This window comes from Bos grunniens, chromosome 2 (assembly GCF_055505025.1).
Source record: "Bos grunniens cultivar Pamir isolate PY7600 chromosome 2, Bosgru_T2T1.0, whole genome shotgun sequence".
Classification (NCBI taxonomy): Eukaryota; Metazoa; Chordata; class Mammalia; order Artiodactyla; family Bovidae; genus Bos; species Bos grunniens.
Genome location: NC_141166.1, coordinates 109,212,626 through 109,232,426, shown reverse-complemented (window position 1 = coordinate 109,232,426; position 19,801 = coordinate 109,212,626). Strand labels below are relative to the sequence as shown.

The following is a 19,801-nucleotide window of genomic DNA, read 5'->3' as shown; positions in this document are numbered from 1 at the left end:
TCCACAATCACATTAGCTAATTCCTTATAGTAAATATAAATATAAATAAATATATATATATATATATATATAAAGAGGTTGAAACAGAATCTATTCTGTTTCGTTAGATAACTATAATAACACTTAGGTCAATTTTTAAATACTAACCAAACACTGTTCTTAGTTCATGAATACATACCTAAATATGAAAAACTATAAGACATAGACTAAAAAAAAAAAGACATAGACTAGGAGAGGCACTTAAATACATGATGCTGGATGATGGGAGGATGAGAGACAGGAATGAGATAAAGGACCAAGTGAATTTTATCCAGATGTTGTATTTCCTTTATGAAAAAAGATCACTATCCGAAAGTGGCAAAATGTTAATTTTTTATTCTTGGTGGTGGCTGTAAGATGCTTGTTATATAATTACATTAATGTAATGCAGAATGTTCATACAGGGTTGCTCATAATAACAACCTACTGAATCATTTCCAGGCCATAAAACATAACACAAAATACCAGCTTATACTTAGGGTCTAAAATTAGTCCTGACTGTGTGGTTGAAAAGCTAGCAGAAAACTCAAACTGAGCAAAATTCAGTTCCTGCAGTGCTTGATGTGAGACTTTTAAATGAATGTACTTGTCTTAAATGCGTTAAAACTTTGCAAATTGTTGTTAATTTCTTTAAGTAACTCATAAAATTAAAATGAATTCTTAATCCATGGCTTTTCTCTGAAGCTCTAATAATTGGATAAGTGCTTAATTAGCATGCTTCAGTTTCCACAATAATCTAATTTTTAAAAAAAGGTACAGTGAATATAAAGATAGTCCTTTAGATTTCAGCTTTAAAAATGCTAGACACTCTAGTGAATCAGACATATTGGCATCTACTTAATTTCATCACCTATATAAACTACCATAACATACTCACCAAAAAGCATAGAATCAACCTATCCACAAGCATTTATTGTATAAGTGCTATGTGGTCACCCAGCTTACCCTTTTTTGTGGGAGGAGGGTTGACCTATGAAAATAATAATTACCCACCACTGTCCTATTACTACAGGAGACCTAAAGCACTATAACAAATGATCCTTGACCTAGTCTCCTTATACCTAATTGGAGAGATGAAAACATAAACCAAAAATAATTTTGTGCTAAATGACACACGATGACAAGGGCAACCAGTAAGCCAGCGCAAAACAGCTCAGAGTGGACACACAGATGAGGTGGAGCCAGAAGAGAAGAGAGTGAAGGATTTCCACACAGAAGGAAGCACATGAGCTGCACACAAGCAGAAAGAAGTGGAGCTGGCAGGAGACAGGCGTCAAGTCCAAGTGTGCAAGTTTATGGGGTGCTCGGAGACAGATAGTTGGACAGGTGGAATTACGGAAATTGGGACTGAATGCTAGGCATTTGGGAACTCTTACTGATTTTTTAACCTGATGACAGTGTGATTTAAGAAAGATTACTGATCTGATCTGATCTGAATCTTCTGAAGGCTCTTCATATCACGGAAAGTAAAATCAAAGTCTTACAGTGGCCTACAAGGCCCTATATGATTTGGACAGCTGTTTGCTCCCTGAACTCATTCTCTATTTCTTCCATCTTCCCTCACTTTCCGTTACAGTAGCCTTCTTACCAAGCCTAACACATGGCAGCCAGACACCCCCTTCAGGGCGCCTGTATGTGGTCTTACCTCAACCCGAGAGGTTCTCCCCAAGACTCCTCCTGGCTCACTCCCTCACCTCCTTGATCTTTCTTCAGTTTACCATCTTGGGAAAGTAAAATGGTGCAAAGCCATCATGGAAGATAATATGGCAGTTCCTCAAAAAGCTAAAAATGAAATTACCGTATGATCCAGCAATCCCACACCTAGGCACACTCTCCAAAGAACTGAAAACAGGGTCCAGAACAGATATTTGAATACACATGTTCAGAGCAGCATCAATCACAGGAGCCAAAAGGTGGAAACAAGCCAAATATCCATCAACACATAAACGAAAAAACAAAATGTCATACACACAAAATGGAGTATTATGTAGCCATAAAAAATGAAATTCTGGCACACATTATAACACTAATGAACCCTGAAAACATGCTAAGTGAAATACACTAGATGCCAAAGAACAAATATTATTTGATTCCACTTCTATGAGATGCCTAAAACAGGCAATGCTATATAGATGAGAGCAGAATGTTGGGTTCCAGGTTCCAGGGGAAGGAGAAGAGAGTTTTCATTTAATAGGAGTTTTAGCTTGAAATGGAGGAAAAGTGCTGAAGACAGTGGTGATTGTTGTACGACAATGTGAATATATGGAACTCCGTGGAATTATATGCACAAAAAATGGTTAAAAGGGTTAACTTTTATGCTAAACATACTTTACATCAATAAAATAAGTTGACTGAGTTTTATGTTGCATTTTGTCTAGTCATAGTAGAAGTCATTAACTTGGATTGAGTATTACCAAATACTGACCTTTTATGTGCCCTAAGTTGCCCAAGGCAACTGCCTTGCCCTAAGGCAGTTCAACATGAACAGGTGAAACCTCAGGAACTGATAAATACCATAAAAATAAATAAGGAACTAATGAAAGAAAGAACAAAGGAAAGAAGGAAAGAAAGAACACATATTCATCTGATTAGCACACTGCACATGTTACTCTACACTTGGACATCACCAGATGATCATTACCAAAATCAAACTGATTATATCCTTTGCAGTTGAAGATGGGAAAGCTCTATACAGTCAGCAAACACAAGACCGGGAGCTGACTGTGGCTGAGATCATGAACTCCTTACTGCAAAATTCAGACTTAAAATGAAGAAAATAGGGAAAATGACTAGGCCATGCAGGTATGACCTAAAATAAATCCCTTATGATTATACAGTGCAAGTGACAAATAAGATTCAAGGGATTAGATCTTATAGACAGAGTGCCTGAAGAAATATGGATGGAGGTTCGTAACATTGCACAGGTGGTGGTGATCAAAACCATCCTCAAGAGAAAGAAATGCAAAAAGGCAAAATGGTTGTCTGAGGATGCCTAACAAATAGCTGAGAAAAGAAGAGAATCAAAAGGCAAAGGAGAAAAGGAAAGATGTACTCATCTGAAAGCAGAGTTCCAAAGAATAGCAAGGACAGATAACAAAGCCTTCCTCAGTGAACAATGCAAAGAAATGGAGGAAAACAATCGAATACGAAAGACTAGCGATCTCTTTTAAAAAAATTAGAAATACCAAGGGAACATTTCATGCAAAGATGGGCACAATAAAGGACAGAAATGGTATGGACCTAACAGAAGAAGAAGATATTAAGAAGAGGTAGCAAGAATACATAGAAGAACAATACAAAAAAGATCTTAATGAACTGGATAACCACAATGGTGCGATCACTCACCTAGAGCCAGACATCCTGGAGTGCAAAGTCAAGCGGTCCTTAGGAAACATCACTACGAACAAAGCTAGTAGAGGTGATGGAATTCTAGCTGAGCTATTTCAAATCCTAAAAGATGATGCTGTGAAAGTGCTGCACTCAATATGCCAGCAAATTTGGAAAACTCAGCAGTGGCCACAGGACAGGAAAAGATCAGTTTTCCTTCCAATCCCAAAGAAGGGCAACGCCAAAGAATGTTCAAGCTACTGCACAACTGCACTCATTTCACATGCTAGCAAAGTAATGCTCAAAATCCTTCAAGCTAGGCTTCAACAGTATGTGAACCAAGAACTTCCAGATGTCCAAGCTGGGTTTAGACAAGGCAGAGGTACTAGAGATCAAATTGCCAACATCTGTTCAATCACATATAAGCAAGATACTTCCAGAAAAACATCTACTTCTTCATTGACTACGCTAAAGCCTTTGACTAGGCAAAAGCCTCTATATAGTCAGCAAAAACAAGACCAGGAGCTGACTGTGGCTCAGATCATGAACTCCTTATTGCCAAATTCAGACTGAAATTGAAGAAAGTGAAGAAAACCACTAGACCATTCAGGTATGACCTAGATCAAATCCCTTTTGACTATACAGTGGAAGTGAGAAATAGATTTAAGGGCCTAGATCTGATAGACAGACTGCCTGATGACCTATGGACAGAGGTTCATGACATTGTACAGGAGACAGGAATCAAGACCATCCCCAAGAAAAAAGAAATGCAAAAAAGCAAAATGCCTGTCTGGCGAGGCCTTACAAATAGCTGTGAAAAGAAGGGAAGTGAAAAGCAAATAAGAAAAGGAAAGATATACCCATTTGAATGCAGAGTTCCAAAGAATAGCAAGAAGAGATAAGAAAGCCTTCTTCAGCAATCAACGCAAAGATAGAGGAAAACAATAGAACTGGAAAGACTAGAGATCTCTTCAAGAAAATTAGAGTTACCAAGCGAACATTTCATGCAAAGATGGGCTCAATAAAGGACAGAAATGGTACGGACCTAACAGAAGCAGGAGATATTAAGAAGAGGTGGCAAGAATACACACAAGAACTGTACAAAAAAGATCTTCACGACCAAGATAATCACAATGCTGTGATCACTCACCTAGAGCCAGACATCCTGGAATGTGAAGTCAAGTGGGCCTTAGAAAGCATCACTACAAACAAAGCTAGTGGAGGTGATGGAATTCCAGTTGAGCTATTTCAAATCATGCAAGATGATGCTGTGAAAGTGTTGCACTCAATATGCTAGCAAATTTGGAAAACTCAGCAGTGGCCACAGGACTGGAAAAGGTCAGTTTTAATTCCAATCTCAAAGAAAGGCAATGCCAAGAATGCTCAAACTACCGCACAATTGTACTCATCTCACATGCTAGTTAAGTAATGCTTAAAATTCTCCAAGCCAGGCTTCAGCAATATGTGAACCGAGAACTTCCAGATGTTCAAGCTGGTTTTAGAAAAGACAGAGGAACCAGAGATCAAATTGCCAACATCTGCTGAATCATCAAAAAAGCAAGAGAGTTCCAGAAAAACATCTATTTCTGCTTTATTGACTATGCCAAAGCCTTTGACTGTGTGGATCACAATAAACTGTGGAAAATTCTGAAAGAGATGGGAATACCAGACCACCTGACCTGCCTCTTGAGAAACCTGTATGCAGGTCAGGAAGCAACGGTTAGAACTGGACATGCAACAACAGACTGGTTCCAAATAGGAAAAGGAGTACGTCAAGGCTGTATATTGTCACCCTGCTTACTTAACTTATATGCAGAGTACATCACGAGAAACACTGGGCTGGAAGAAGCACAAGCTGGAATCAAGATTGCCGGGAAAAATATCAAAAACCTCAGATATGTAGATGACACCACCCTTATGGCAGAAAGTGAAGAACTAAAGAGCCTCTTGATGAAAGTGAAAGAGGAGAGTGAAAAAGTTGGCTTAAAGCTCAACATCAGAAAACTAAGATCATGGCATCCGATTCCATCACTTCATGGCAAATGGATGGGGAAACAGTGGAAACAGTGGCTGACTTTATTTTTCTGGGCTCCAAAATCACTGCAGACGGTGATTGCAGCCATGAAATTAAAAGATGCTTACTGCTTGGAAGGAAAGTTATGACCAACCTAGACAGCGTATTAAAAAGCAGAGATATTACTTTGTCAACAAAGGTCCATCCAGTCAAGGCTATGATTTTTCCAGTGGTCATGTATGGATGTGAGAGTTGGACTGTGAAGAAAGCTGAGCACTGAAGAATTGATGCTTTTGAACTGTGGTGTCAGAGAAGACTCTTGAGAGTCCCTTGGATTGCAAGGAGATCCAACCAGTTCATCCTAAAGGAAATCAGTCCTGGGTGTTCATTGGAAGGACTGATGTTGAAGCTGAAACTCCAATAATTTGGCCACCTGATGTGAAGAGCTGACTCATTTGAAAAGACCCTGATGCTAGGAAAGATTGAGAGCAGGAGGAGAAGGGGACGACAGAGGATGAGATGGTTGGATGGCATCACTGACTCAATGGACATGGGATTGGGTGGACTTTGGGATTGGTGATGGACAGGGAGGGCTGGCGTGCTGCGGTTCATGGGGTCGCGAAGAGTAGGACGTGACTGAGCGACTGAACTGAACTAAAAGCCTTTGACTGTGTGGATCACAACAAACTGTGCGTAATTCTTCAAGAGATGGGAATACCAGACCACCTGACCTGCCTCCTGAGAAATCTGTATGTAGGTCAAGAAGCAACAGTTCGAATTGGACATGGAACAACAGACTGGTTCAAAATATTTTCACCTTGCTTATTAACTTATATGCAGAGTACATCATGTGAAATGCCAAACTGGATGAAGCACAAGCTGGAATCAAGACTGCCGGGAGAAATATCAATAACCTCAGATATGCAGATGACACCACCCTTATGGCAGAATGTGAAGAGGAACTAAAGAGCCTCTTGATGAAGGTGAAAGAGGAAAGTGAAAAAGCTGGCTCAACCTTCACAAAATGAAGATCATGGCATCCAGTCGCATCACTTCATGGCTTATAAATGGGGAAACAATGGAGAGAGTGACAGAGTTTATCTTCTTGGGCTTCAAAATCACTGCAGATGGTGACTGCAGCCATGAAATTAAAAGATCCTTGCTCCTTGGAAGTAGAGCTATGACTAACCTAGACAGCATATTTAAAAGCAGAGACATTACTTTGCCTACAAAGGTCCATCTAGTCAAAGCTATGGTTTTACCAGTAGTCATGTATGGATGTGAGAGTTGGACCATGAAGAAAGCCAGGCATCGAAGAATTGATGCTTTTGAACTGTGGTGTCAGAGAAGACTCTTGAGAGTTCCTTGGACTGCAAGGAGATCAAACCAGTCAATCCTAAAGAAAATCGATTCTGAATATTTATTGGAGGGACCAATGCTGAGGCTGAAGCTCCAATACTTTGGCCACCTGATGCAAAGAGCCAACTCATTGGAAAAGACCCTGATACTGGGAAAGATTGAAGACAGGAGGAGAAGGGGATGATAGGGGATGAGATGGTTGGTTGGCATCACCGACTCAACGGACATGAGTTTGGGTAGGCTCCAGGAGATGGTGGAGAACAGGGAAGCCTGGCGTGCATAGTCCATGGGGTCACAAAGAGCTGGACACGACAGTGACTAAACAGCAACAACGTTACTAGCATTAACACTGCCCATGTTATTAGCCTCCCTAGCTGATTTTCCCCACTTACCCAAGCACCCTTATATTCTGATTATTTCTGGATTTCACATGTCAACTCAAATGGCCCACTTGTTGAATAGAGTGTAATTAGCATGTGTAATTAACATGCTAATCCCACGTGCTAATTTGGGCAACGTGTTCACTCACCCCAACCATTTTCATGGATCAAGTCATTCAGGTACTGCCTGGGGTCGTTGTACTTGACTTTGGCTCCCCTCAGCCTTCAGGTCTGCTCAAAGGTCACATTATTAGAGAGTTCTTCCCTGACCACTTACATAAAAGCTCACCCATGGTACCTCCAATTCATCTGCTCTATGAACCCTTCCTGACCACCTATTCCAAACTGTAAACCTCCTCCCCACCTGGCACTCTTGCTTCCACCATCTCCCCTGACTTTTTCTCTCCTCTCAGCATCGAGACCACAAAACATATATATTTCTCTACCACTCTGGTTCACAGTCTGCTACTCACTCTAGAATGTAAGCTCCTGTGGGCAGGACTACTGATTATATACCTGGTGCCTATGACAGTGGCTGGCATTCAATAAGCAGTCAGTAAATATTTGTTGAATAAATTATCACTGTTATACCAAAAAGACTAGAGCAGAGGGAGACTGGAAGCAAAATTAGCCACATAGGCTGTGGCTGGACTCCAAGATGAAGACAGTAAGGCTGGGGTTGTTGGGTATCTATTTTGAGAGAAGAAAGATGCTCTCAAAAAGGGGTCTACAAGATTTGAAAACAGTTTGAAGAAGAAAAGAAGAAGAAAAATGTGCCAGGATGGGCTCTATTTTGAGCCGAGAAGAATGGAAACATTAACAAAGAGAGCTGGGGATGGGGAGGTGAGTTTAATAAAATATAAAGCAACACAGAGTGGACCTGTCAGTGATGGAGGTGGGGAGCTGTGACCCCTGCCCAAGAATGGATTAAACTAAAGATGTAGTGAATACACCAAGAGAACACTTATGAAAAGGAGAGGAAAGGCCGGAGGAGGTGGCTTTGGTGGACACACAAAAGAAAAAAAGGAAGGAAGATGGCATCGGATGACATAAAAAGCTCCAGAATAATGGAAGCCAGGGGAGTTCTGACAAGGCATTGGAAAGGGAAGAAGGCCAGTCCATTTGACAAGTGGCTTCCCAATAGATCAGTGGGTAAAGAAGCCAGCTGCAATGCAGGAGACACAGGAGACTTGGGTTCAATCCCTGGGTCAGGAAGATCCCCTGGGGGAGGAAATGGCAAACCACTCCAGTATTCTTGCCTGGAGAATCGCATGGACAGAGGAGCCTGGTGGGCTAGAATCCATAGGGTCACAATGAGTTGGATATGACTGAACACACAAGCGTTCAACAAGTAGGTTACTGGCAACCTTAGAAAAGGGTTTCAAACACTGGCAAACGTGTTAGCAATATGATTATTTTCAGAATTGTGATACTTATAAATCTGAACTCTGTAAAATTTAAATGTTTTGATTTTGAGGTATCCTCCACCAGAGAAGGAATGGGGACGTGGAGATTCCACTAGAAGAATAGCCCACTGGGAAGTGCTCAGGTGTAGCCTGGGACGGGAAGCAGGCCAGGGGCAAAGGTGAGGTCCCAGGAGACTTCCATTAAGATCAGATGCAGTTTCCATCTGTATTTTTCAGGGCCTCCCTAACTGATCTTCCCCACTTACCCAAGCACACTTAAGTTCTGATTATTTCTGGATTTCACATGACCTCCCAACTGCTTTCCCCACATCTAAGCTCCATTTCAGCAACCAGCCTGTGAGCTCACATCACTCCACTGCTCAACACCAAGTAAAGATCCGTGTCATTCAGAGCCAGAACCAATCACCTCCCAAGGATCCCCAAATGGTCAGTCCAAACACACCTCCTGCTTGCCCGGTGGTTCACCCACCCCCTCTCTTTTCATGGATCAGGTCATTTGGGTACTGCCTGGGGTCATTGTACTTGATTTTGCCTCCCCTCAGCCTTCAGGTCTCTGCTCAAAGGTCACTATGTTAGACAGTTCTTCCCTGACCGCTTACATAAAAGCTCACCTGCGGTACCCCCAATCCCTTGTATGTATGCATTTATGTCTTTTTCTTTCTTGTGTTCTTTTTTTCCATTATTCTTTCTTTCACTACTTCCTTCTTTATTTATTTTTATGGTACTTATCAGTTCCTGAGGTTTTACCTGTTCATGGTGAACTGCCTTAAGGCACATAAAAGGTCAATATTTGTTAATTGCTCAATCCAAGTTAATGACTTCTACTATGACTAGACAAAATTTAACATACAATTCAATCACCATCTTCATACTTAGAATATCCTATCTACCATCAGTTCAGTTCAGTCGCTCAGTTGTGTTTAACTCTTTGCGACCCCATGACTGCAGCACATCAGGCTTCCCTGTCCATCACCAACTCCCAGAGTTTACTCAAACTCATGTCCACCAAGTCAGTGATGTCATTCAAGCATCTCATCCTCTGTAGTCCCCTTCTCCTGCCTTCAATCTTTCCCAGCATCAGGGTCTTTTCTAATGAGTCAGTTCTCCACATCAGGTGGCCAAGTGATTGGAGCTTTAGCCTCAGCATCAGTCCCTCCAATAAATATTCAGAATCGATTTTCTTTAGGATTGACTGGTTTGATCTTCTTGTTGTCCAGGGGACTCTCAAGAGTCTTCTCTGACACCACAGTTCAAAAGCATCAATTCTTCGATGCTCAGCTTTCTTTATGGTGCAACTCTCACATCCATACATGACTACTGGAAAAACTATAGCTTTGACTAGCTGGACCTTTGTTGGCAAAGTAATATCTCTGCTTTTTAATATGTTGTCTAGGTTGGTCATAGCTTTTCTTCCAAGGAGCAAGCATCTTTTAATTTTATGGCTACAGTCACCATCTGCAGTGATTTTGAAGCCCAAGAAGATAAAGTCTATCACTGTCTCCACTGTTTCCCCATCTATTTGCTATGAAGTGATGGGACCAGATGCCATGATCTTCATTTTTTGTATGTTGAGTCTTAAGCCAGCCTTTTCACTCTCCTCTTTCACCTTCATCAAAAGGTTCTTTAGTTCCTCTTCACTTTCTGCCATAAGGGTGATGTCATCTGCATATCTGAGGTTATTGATATTTCTCCCAGCAATCCTGATTCCAGCTTGTGCTTTATCCAGCCCAGCATTTTGCATGATGTACTCTGCATATAAGTTAAATGAGCAAGGTGACAATATACAATATACAGCCTTGACATACACTCCTTCCCTAATTTTGAACCAGTCATTGTTCCATGTCTGATTCCAACTGTCGCTTCTTGACCTGCATACAGATTTCTCAGGAGGCAGGTCAGGTAGTCTGGTATTCCCATCTCCTGAAGAATTTTCCACAGTTTGTTGTGATCCACACAGCCAAAGGCTTTAGCATAGTCAATGAAGCAGAAGTAGATGTTTTTCTGGAAGTCTCTTGCTTATTCTGTGATCCAACGGATGCTGGCAATTTGATCTCTGGTACCTCTGCCTTTTCTAAACCCAGTTTGAACACCTCAAGTTCTCTGTTCATGTACTTTCGAAGCCTTACTCGGAGAATTTTGAGCATTACTTTGCTAGCGTGTGAGATGAGTGCAATTATGGGGTAGTTTGAACATTCTTTGGCATTGCCCTTCTTTGGGACCAGAAAGAAAACTGACCTTTTCTCTATCATACTGTTCTCTAAAAAAGTACTCTGCCTCAATTGAGAGTTAGCCTTCTCAGGCCACCCATGCACCTTTCTGAGACTTTGATTCATATGATTTACTTCTACAATAGACACAATTATGAAATATCCAGGGTTAGAGATAGCTGATTGGATAGAAGACTTTCAGAAGCAGGTGTTTTGATGGTACGAACTAGCAACTTTCAGCCTGAGAGGCAATAGGAAAACTACAAGTAGCAGTAATAAGGTCAAAACACATATGCACATACACGTGTTTGTTTGAGGATTCTGAGTATAAGAAAAAACCTAGTAGTTTCAAAGCCTCACTCTCTAAAGCATATTAATCAATGCTGATAACGTTGACTACAAACTGTCAGAAAAAGATTAGGCTAGGTCCAAACTCCACTTAGTAGCCACGAAGCTGAAAATAAAGTTTTAAGGATTTAAATGGAAACCTCAAACTAATCTAGAAAATTCCTCTTGCAATATAGGTTTTTTGATCACGCTGGATTTCTCTAAAATTTAGGGCTGCTACTGGAAACTAATAAGATAAGAAATATGATATAACTGGGCTGTGTTTAGTTGCTCAGTCATGTCCGACTCTCTGCGACTGACTGCACAGACTGTAGCCCACCAGGCTCCTCTGTCCATGGGGATTCTTCAGCGAGAATACTGAAGTGGTTTGCCATGCCCTCCTCTGGCGGACCTTCCCAACTCAGGGATGGAACCAGGGTCTCCTGCATTGCAGGCGGATTCTTTACCAGCTGAGTTACCAGGGAAGCCCCATGATATAACTAAGTACTATACAAATAACATCTTATATGCAATACTTTCAAGTTCAAAAAGAAAAATGTTTCTTTTAATTTCATGGGACAGGTACAGTCTGAAAGCAGAAAAGCAGATTGCATTTTTGCAATTCTGACTAGCTTTTCTGACCCCTGTTGAGAACTTGAACACTAAAAACCCAGGTGATTTGTTATTGTTTTGTTCTGAAATTAAACACTGTGAGTGAACGTTCCATACATAGCTTCACGAGAGAAGAGAAGAGTAAAAGCAGTTCATTTTTACTGCTCTATTAATGAAATATTTTTATTACCTTTGAAAGTGAAAGTAGTCACACAGTCGTGTCCAACTCTTCGCGATTCCATGGACTACAGCCTGTCCCATGGATTTCTCCAGGCAAGAGTACTGGAGTGGGTTGCCATTTCCTTCTCTAGGGGATCTTCCTGACCCGGAAATTGAACCTGGGTCTCCTGCATTGCAGGCAGATTCTTCACCAACTGAGCCACTAGGGAGGCTAATTCAGAAATCTGAGAGTCAGACTACGATGACTATAAGGCGATGTCTCTTGCATAATTTGTCCAAATGAGGACATTTTATTCATGAGAGTTCATTCATCCCATGTGCTACCTTGTGTGACTGAATCCAAGCCAAGGATGACAACAGTCCAGGGGAGCACATCTGCAAACATATCTCCCACCCACCTCACCACAGCTGACTGATAAAAACCCACATATTCTTTCATTTAACAGATATTGATTCATTTAACAAATATTGAGCAATTGTTGTTATATATCCTGTTTAACTGGGCTTCCCTGGTAGCTCAGCTGGTAAAGAATCCACCTACAATGCAGGAGACCCCAGTTCGATTTCTGGGTTGGGAAGATCCCCTGGAGAAGGAATAGGCTACCCACTCCAGTATTCTTGGGTTTCTCTGGTGGCTCAGATGGTAAAGAATCCACCTGCAATGTGGGAAACCTGGGTTCAATCCCTGGGTTTGAAGGATCCCTGAAAGAAGGCATGGCAACTCACTGTAGTATTCTTTCCTGGAGAATCCCCATGGACAGAGGAGTCTAGTGGGCTACAGCCCATGGGGTCGCAAAGAGTCGGGCATGACTGAGCCACTAAGCACAGCACATCTTTTTAACATGCATGTGTATGCATTTATGACATGTCAGACACATGTCCTAATTTAAGTATTAACTTACTTGATCCTCATAATAACCCAAAGAGAGGAACACCATTTTTCTCCTCACTTCACAAATGAGAAAATCCAGGCACAGAGAGGTTAAGCTACTAGCCTAGGGACAAAGCTAACAAATGTGGGAGCCAAGGTGGTCTGAGTCTAGAACTCTGATCTTAGCTCTTGACCTCTACAGAAGGCACAAGGCTAAGCAGCGGGAATCTACTAGCCTCTGACCTCTTGTGGACTGACCTTCCAGCCAGGAGGCATTGGTAGAGAGCAGACAATATATAATATTTTAATTATAAAGACTGGAGTGTCACAATGGAGAAGTGACAGGGTATCAGAACACAGAGGGGAAAAGGACAGAGGAAAACATTCTTGGAGCTCACACTGATTCCTCACAAAACCCTGAAAAATGATGATTATTAGTCTCATTGCAGAGATGAAGCAGTTCCTGCTGAGAGACCAGAGGTGAAGACCACAGGCAGGATTCATCCCTACTCTGAGCAGTCCCGACACAAGTCTGGTTGTTAGTAACAAACTGCACACCTGACTTTCCTCTAGATCCTGTCCACAGAGTGCGTTCCTTTTGCATTAGAGTTGACCCTCGATATCTGCAGGGGACTGGGCCCAGGATCCCCACAGATACCAAATTCCGCAGATGTCCAAGTCCTTTATATAAAATGGCTGTTATAAGGAGAGTGGTTGTTATTACCTGTGCACAACCACCCTTTGTATATTTTAAATCATCTCTAGATAACTGATAATACCTAATGTTAATGCTATATAGATAGTTGTAAATACAATGGAAATGCATGAACATAGTTGTTGGGCACACAGCAAATTTGTTTTTTGGAACTGTCTGGAATTTTTTCCCAGATATTCTCAATATGAGATTATTTGAATCCATGGATACAGACAGCCAATTGTATAATAATTTAATCTCTTCTGCATGGGACACTATGAGAGGTTTAAGTATTTATCTTGGGTGTCTTGTCAAATCCAGAAGTCTTACCTTATTGCTTTGACAAGAGTCATTTAACATGAAGCACTCTGCTCACAGTAACACTGTAATGCATGTTGGTTAGCGGCTTTCACCCAAAAATTAATTCCTATCATTGTTAATCTGAGGCTGCTCTATCCTGGTAGCTAAGGAGTTGCAGAGTTAAGGAGATAAAGAATAAACATGTATCTAATGACTTCATTCCATGGGCCAGGCTAGGTGTTTTCACAAGTTATTTAAATGTGGAAAAGAGATCAGGTGTTTCAGATAAGATGCATCTGAGAGGCTGCTGAGGCTGACTTAAAAACAAACTGTTCTGTCATTTTAAAAATAAGAAAATTAAGTGCAATCAAAGCACCCAATTTCAAGAGAAGAGAAAATCTTCAGTCATTAAAAATTATGTTTACAAGGAGTTTTTAACAAATGAAGAAATAGTCCTGTTCTAATAACATTTACATATTCAGGAAAAAAGAGCAAAAATGAACAGAGTATAAAACTCTTTATAGGTTAATACATGTATTTTTTATATTCCAGAAACACTTCTAGAAATACACAAAAAGGAACAGTGTTACTAACAGCTCATACCAAGAGAAGATGGATAAAAGGAAAAATTACCATTTACTTTACACCCTTTAATAGTTTCCTATACATAATTCTTAAAAATTAAACAAAATTAGATTTAGGAAGAATTTTCAAATAATGTATAAAAAGCTGAAAATGCTTAGACTACAAAGGTATCTTGAGTGTCAGAACAAATGTTTTTTAATGTAGAATAATTTCAACTATATTCCCCCTCCCAATATAAGGAACTAGAAAATTCCTAAAACTGAAACCCTGAGGGACTAGTTTTCACTTTTTTTACTTTGTAAGCTTTATTATTGTTTGGAATATTTACAGTAAGCTTTTATCACTTCTGTGATAAAAAAATCCAAATACTAAGAAACAGAATATAGGAAACATACTCATATAAGTGATAGAATTATGAGAGTTGCTTTTGCCACATTCTGAAATCAAACATAAAGAAGCAAATATTGTCACTGTCAAATTGATAATTCAAAGTACACACTAAAAGATTATCTTGCTGAAATACAGCCAAGTGGGCTCAAAGTCCTAATTCAAGGAAGACAGAATCACACCTCAATTTTAAATACTTTTGACCTAATCTTCTTTTCTCCTAATCTTCTTTGCTGTGGTGTTAACCCTGCCTTCTTTCACACAGCCATCTGAGAAAAGAAGATGATAGTTGACAATTAGCTGGAGTTAGGTCACACACTCTAACCTCAGGGTGACTGGCAACTGCTTGGCTTCAATACCTCCCAATTACTTTTGGACTTTAGTTTTCTCTAATATATCACCTGCCATCATAAAGTATTAATACAGCCTGCATCTTACAAAACAGTGAAAGGAAGGAAATTAATTACTGCTTTAAGTTACCCTGATGCCAAAGTGTCACTTACTAGCAAAATATAGATCTTTTTTGAAAGCTCTTTGGAAAATACATACACGTCCTGTTTACTATCATCATATATTCTCCCCTTTGATATGCATGATCCTTCATGAAGCAAAGAAAAGTAGGGCACTCCAGTTCCTCTCTGCTGGGGTGAATACACTGCAGCCTCTCCCTCTTTCTTTTAACAACCAAAAGCTCTGGGTCCAACATAAAAAGCAACTACCTGAGGACTCTGAAAAGTGAACGAAAAAGGTGAATTGTGGAGGACAGCCAAAACTTAGAGAAGTGACCAAACGGGGGTGAACTTCCCAGGTTATTTTCTTTTCTTTTTCTTTGGAGCAGGACACCATCACAGAGTTCCAGAGAAAGCGACAGACCAGTCAGTGCAGCAGCCTGAACAGCTAAATCTTCAAATGAAACTCTGTCTTTTGGGCCAGAGGAACCTGGAAAAGGACCCTTGAAGACCAGAGTATTAGGGAAATCATAGAGAAAAAGAACATGGAGAAGGGAATTCCCAAATTCTATACACAAACCTGCACAGTTCCCAGCCTCACCTTGAGCTGTGCATTCATGAGACAGACCCATAGTAGCACAAAAAAGGCTCTGAAAACTGAACTGAGATTAGAACCACCACTCTGGGAAGGTAACAAGGAAATTCAGTCTGAATCTAGCCAGGTTCACTGACTGCAAAACCAAAATTTAAAAAGACATGTTCAGGAAAATACAATAGGACCCAGAATATACACAGAATATACACTGTAGCATAATATGCACTGTTCCCAGGATACAATCTAATAGCAATTCATATTAAAAGAGCTGGAAAAATATGTCTAGATCTCAAGAGAAAATACATCCAGATTCCAACTATAAGATGACCCAGAGAATAGATATTATAATATCTTCCATGAGGATATGAAATGAAAGACAAGTTCTCAGCAGAGAAACAGAAATTAGAAAAATAACCAAGTGAAAATTATAGTAATAAAAAAATCTGAAATTTAAAATTCACTGGATGGCTCAACAGAAGAACCTTGACCACAGAGGAAAGAGTGAGTAAGCTTAAAGGGTGAGTGAAATCATCTTGTCTAAAGAACAAAGAGAACACAATTCAGAAAAATAAGCACAGCCTCAGGGACCTGTAGGAGAATATTAAAACTTCTAGTATTTTTGTCACTGCAATTCTAGAAAAAGAGGAGGAAAAGACGTGGAGAAACTGTTTGAAGAAATAATGGCCAAAAACTTCCCAATTATTAAAATACATAAATTTATTAATGCAAACAGCTCATAAACTCTAAACAGAATAAGCTCAAAGATAACCACCCTTAGACACATCAAAATCAACTGCTTAAAAGCAAAGATACAGGGAAAATCTTCATAATAGCTAGAGAGCAATTACGACTGAACAACTGAACTGAACTGAATTACATAATACATATAGGAGAACAATTATTCAAATAACTGAAGAGTTTTCATCAGAAACGAGAATGGCCAAAAGACAATGGAAAAACATCTTTAAAGTACAGAAAGGAAAAAACAGCTAACCTAGAATTCTATATCCCTTGATAATATTCCTCAGGAAAGAAAGCTAAATGACATTTTTAGACAAACGAACACCAAGAGAATTCATTTTTGGCAAAACTACTCTAAAAGAAATGCTAAAGGAAGTGGTTCAGGCTGAAGGGAAATGACACCAGAAACCTGGATATTCACCAAGAGCAACAACAGAAATGTAAATATCTGGGTAAACATAAAAGACTATTTTCCACAGTTCTTTAAAACATGTATGACTGCTAAAAGTAAAAATTATACCATTGTTTGGTAGGATTTTCAATGTACAGATATAATTTATGTCATAAAGGTAAGCAGGGGAGGATAAAGGAAATTATATGATCATAAGGTTTCAAATTTTACTTGATGTAGTACAATATTAACACTAGCAGACTGTGAGAGTTTACATATGTATGCTGGAATTCTCAAACATTCTCCAAAATTTTTTCAAAGAAATAAAGCCAAAAATTCAGTATATAAACAAAAATGGAATGCTAGAAAGATAGATTCAAATCATCCAAGAGAAGACAGGAAAGGAGACAAAGAGGAACAAGAAATGGAGGAACATGGAGAAAACAAATAATAAAATGGGAACTTTAAATCCAATCTATCAATAATTATATTAAATGTAAATGATCTAAAAAACCCTATGTAAATACATTGTCAGAATTTTTCCAACTAACAAGAACCAACTATATGCTGCCTACAAAAAACTCATATTAAATATAAAGATTTAAATTTAAATCTATAGATTTAAATAGATTAGATTTAAAGTAATAAATTTATTACTTTAAATAAGTAGATTAAAAGTAATAAATGAAAAAAAGCACATCATGTATATAATAATCAAAAGGAAATCAGAATCAGGCTGTATTAATTTTGACTACTCTCATATTCTTGCTTCTCCTAATCTTTAATCCTTCCATATTAATATATTTATTACAGAGGTTTTTCCCTCATTATTCACAAAACCATTTTCCAGACTTTTAAGCTGTTCTTGGCAATGATTTACAAAATATATCAGCATACCCCTGCCATTTATGAACTTACAATCTAAGACAGACAACATTAATGCAAGTTTATTAATATGTTGCTGCTGCTGCTGCTAAGTCGCTTCAGTCATGTCCAACTCTGTGCAACCCCAGAGACGACAGCCCACCAGGCTCCCCCATCCCCGGGATTCTCCAGGCAAGAACACTGGAGTGGGTTGCCATTTCCTTCTCCAATGCATGAAAGTGAAAAGTGAAAGTGAAGTCCCTCAGTCGTGTCCAACCAACTCTTTTCGACCCCATGGACTGCAGCCCACCAGACTCCTCCGTCCATTGGATTTTCCAGGCAAGAGTACTGGAGTGGGATGCCACTGGGTCTAGTGGAGACCTAACAACCTCAATGTACAGAGGTCACCGGGACAACACTGAATAAATTTCTCAGGACCAATTTTTTTTAAGGCTATGTCTCTGAAAGTCACAGTGGAGATCTGTAGGAAAATATACACATTTTAATTGTACACAAAGCCTTTTAAGAAAATACTTCATGTAAAGCACAAACAAGATGTATTTTACACAACACTGCATTGTAAGGGAGTAAATCTAAACTGAAATCATATTATCTGTACATGAGAAGATTCAGTCTGTGGTAACCCCAAAGGGATGCATACATATAACCACTTTAGAAAGTTTCCAACACCTTGTAGAAGGGCTTTTGCTCCTTCTGTCTGCTTTGTTTTTAAACTAGACAGAATTAAACTACATTTTTAGTTTCTAAAAGTAATTTTCTCTGCTTTGAATTCAAATGTTTAAATTTATATATGGTTCAGTTCAGTTCAGTCGCTCAGTCGTGTCCAACTCTTTGCAACCCCATGAATCGCAGCTCCCCAGGCCTCCCTGTCCATCACCAACTCCCAGAGTTCACCCAGACTCACGGCCATCGAGTCAGTGATGCCATCCAGCCATCTCATCCTCTGTCATCCCCTTCTCCTCCTGCCCCCAATCCCTCCCAGCATCAGAGTCTTTTCCAATGAGTCAACTCTTCGCATGAGGTGGTCAAAGTACTGGAGTTTCAGCTTTAGCATCATTCCTTCCAAAGAAATCCAAGGGCTGATCTTCAGAACGGACTGGTTGGATCTCCTTGCAGTCCAAGGGACTCTCAAGAGTCTTCTCCAACACCACAGTTCAATGGCATCAATTCTTCGGCGCTCAGCCTTCTTCACAGTCCAACTCTCACATCCATACATGACCACTGGAAAAACCATAGCCTTGACTAGACAGACCTTTGTTGGCAAAGTATGTCTCTGCTTTTGAATATGCTATCTAGGTTGGTCATAACTTTCCTTCCAAGGAGTAAGCGTCTTTTAATTCATGGCTGCAGTCACCATCTGCAGTGATTTTGGAGCCCAGAAAAATAAAGTCTGACACTGTTTCCACTGTTTCCCCATCTGTTTCCCATGAAGTGATGGGCCCAGATGCCATGATTTTCGTTTTCTGAATGTTGAGCTTTAAGCCAACTTTTTCACTCTCCACTTTCACTTTCATCAAGAGGCTTTTTAGTTCCTCTTCACTTTCTGCCATAAGGGTGGTGTCATCTGCATATCTGAGGTTATTGATATTTCTCCCAGCAATCTTGATTCCAGCTTGTGTTTTTTCCAGTCCAGCATTTCTCATGATGTACTCTGCATATAAGTTAAATAAACAGGGTGACAATATACAGCCTTGACGTACTCCTTTTCCTATTTGGAACCAGTCTGTTGTTCTATGTCCAGTTCTAAATGTTGCTTCCTGACCTGCATACAAATTTCTCAAGAGGCAGATCAGGTGGTCTGGTATTCCCATCTCTTGAAGAATTTTCCACAGTTTATTGTGATCCACACAGTCAAAGGCTTTGGCATAGTCAATAAAGCAGAAATAGATGTTTTTCTGGAACTCTCTTGCTTTTTCCATGATCCAGCAGATGTTGACAATTTGATCTCTGGTTCCTCTACCTTTTCTAAAACCAGCTTGAATATCAGGAAGTTCACGGTTCACATATTGCTGAAGCCTGGCTTGGAGAATT

At 39.8% G+C, this 19,801-nt stretch overlaps 1 protein-coding gene across 4 annotated transcripts in view; it reads right to left on the bottom strand.

Moving 5' to 3' along the window:
• CERS6 (ceramide synthase 6) overlaps positions 1-19,801 on the bottom strand; it is a 356,329-nt gene that overhangs the window by 301,073 nt on the left and 35,455 nt on the right. The window contains exon 1 of one of the 4 annotated variants that reach the window (XM_086356503.1): positions 11,883-12,078. The exons of the other annotated variants lie outside the window; for them this stretch is intronic. Within the exon in view, the coding sequence (XP_086212629.1) occupies positions 11,883-11,953 (71 nt within the window). The 5' untranslated portion in view covers positions 11,954-12,078. Of the gene's footprint in view, positions 1-11,882; positions 12,079-19,801 lie in introns of those variants that run through there. 4 annotated transcript variants of the gene reach the window in all.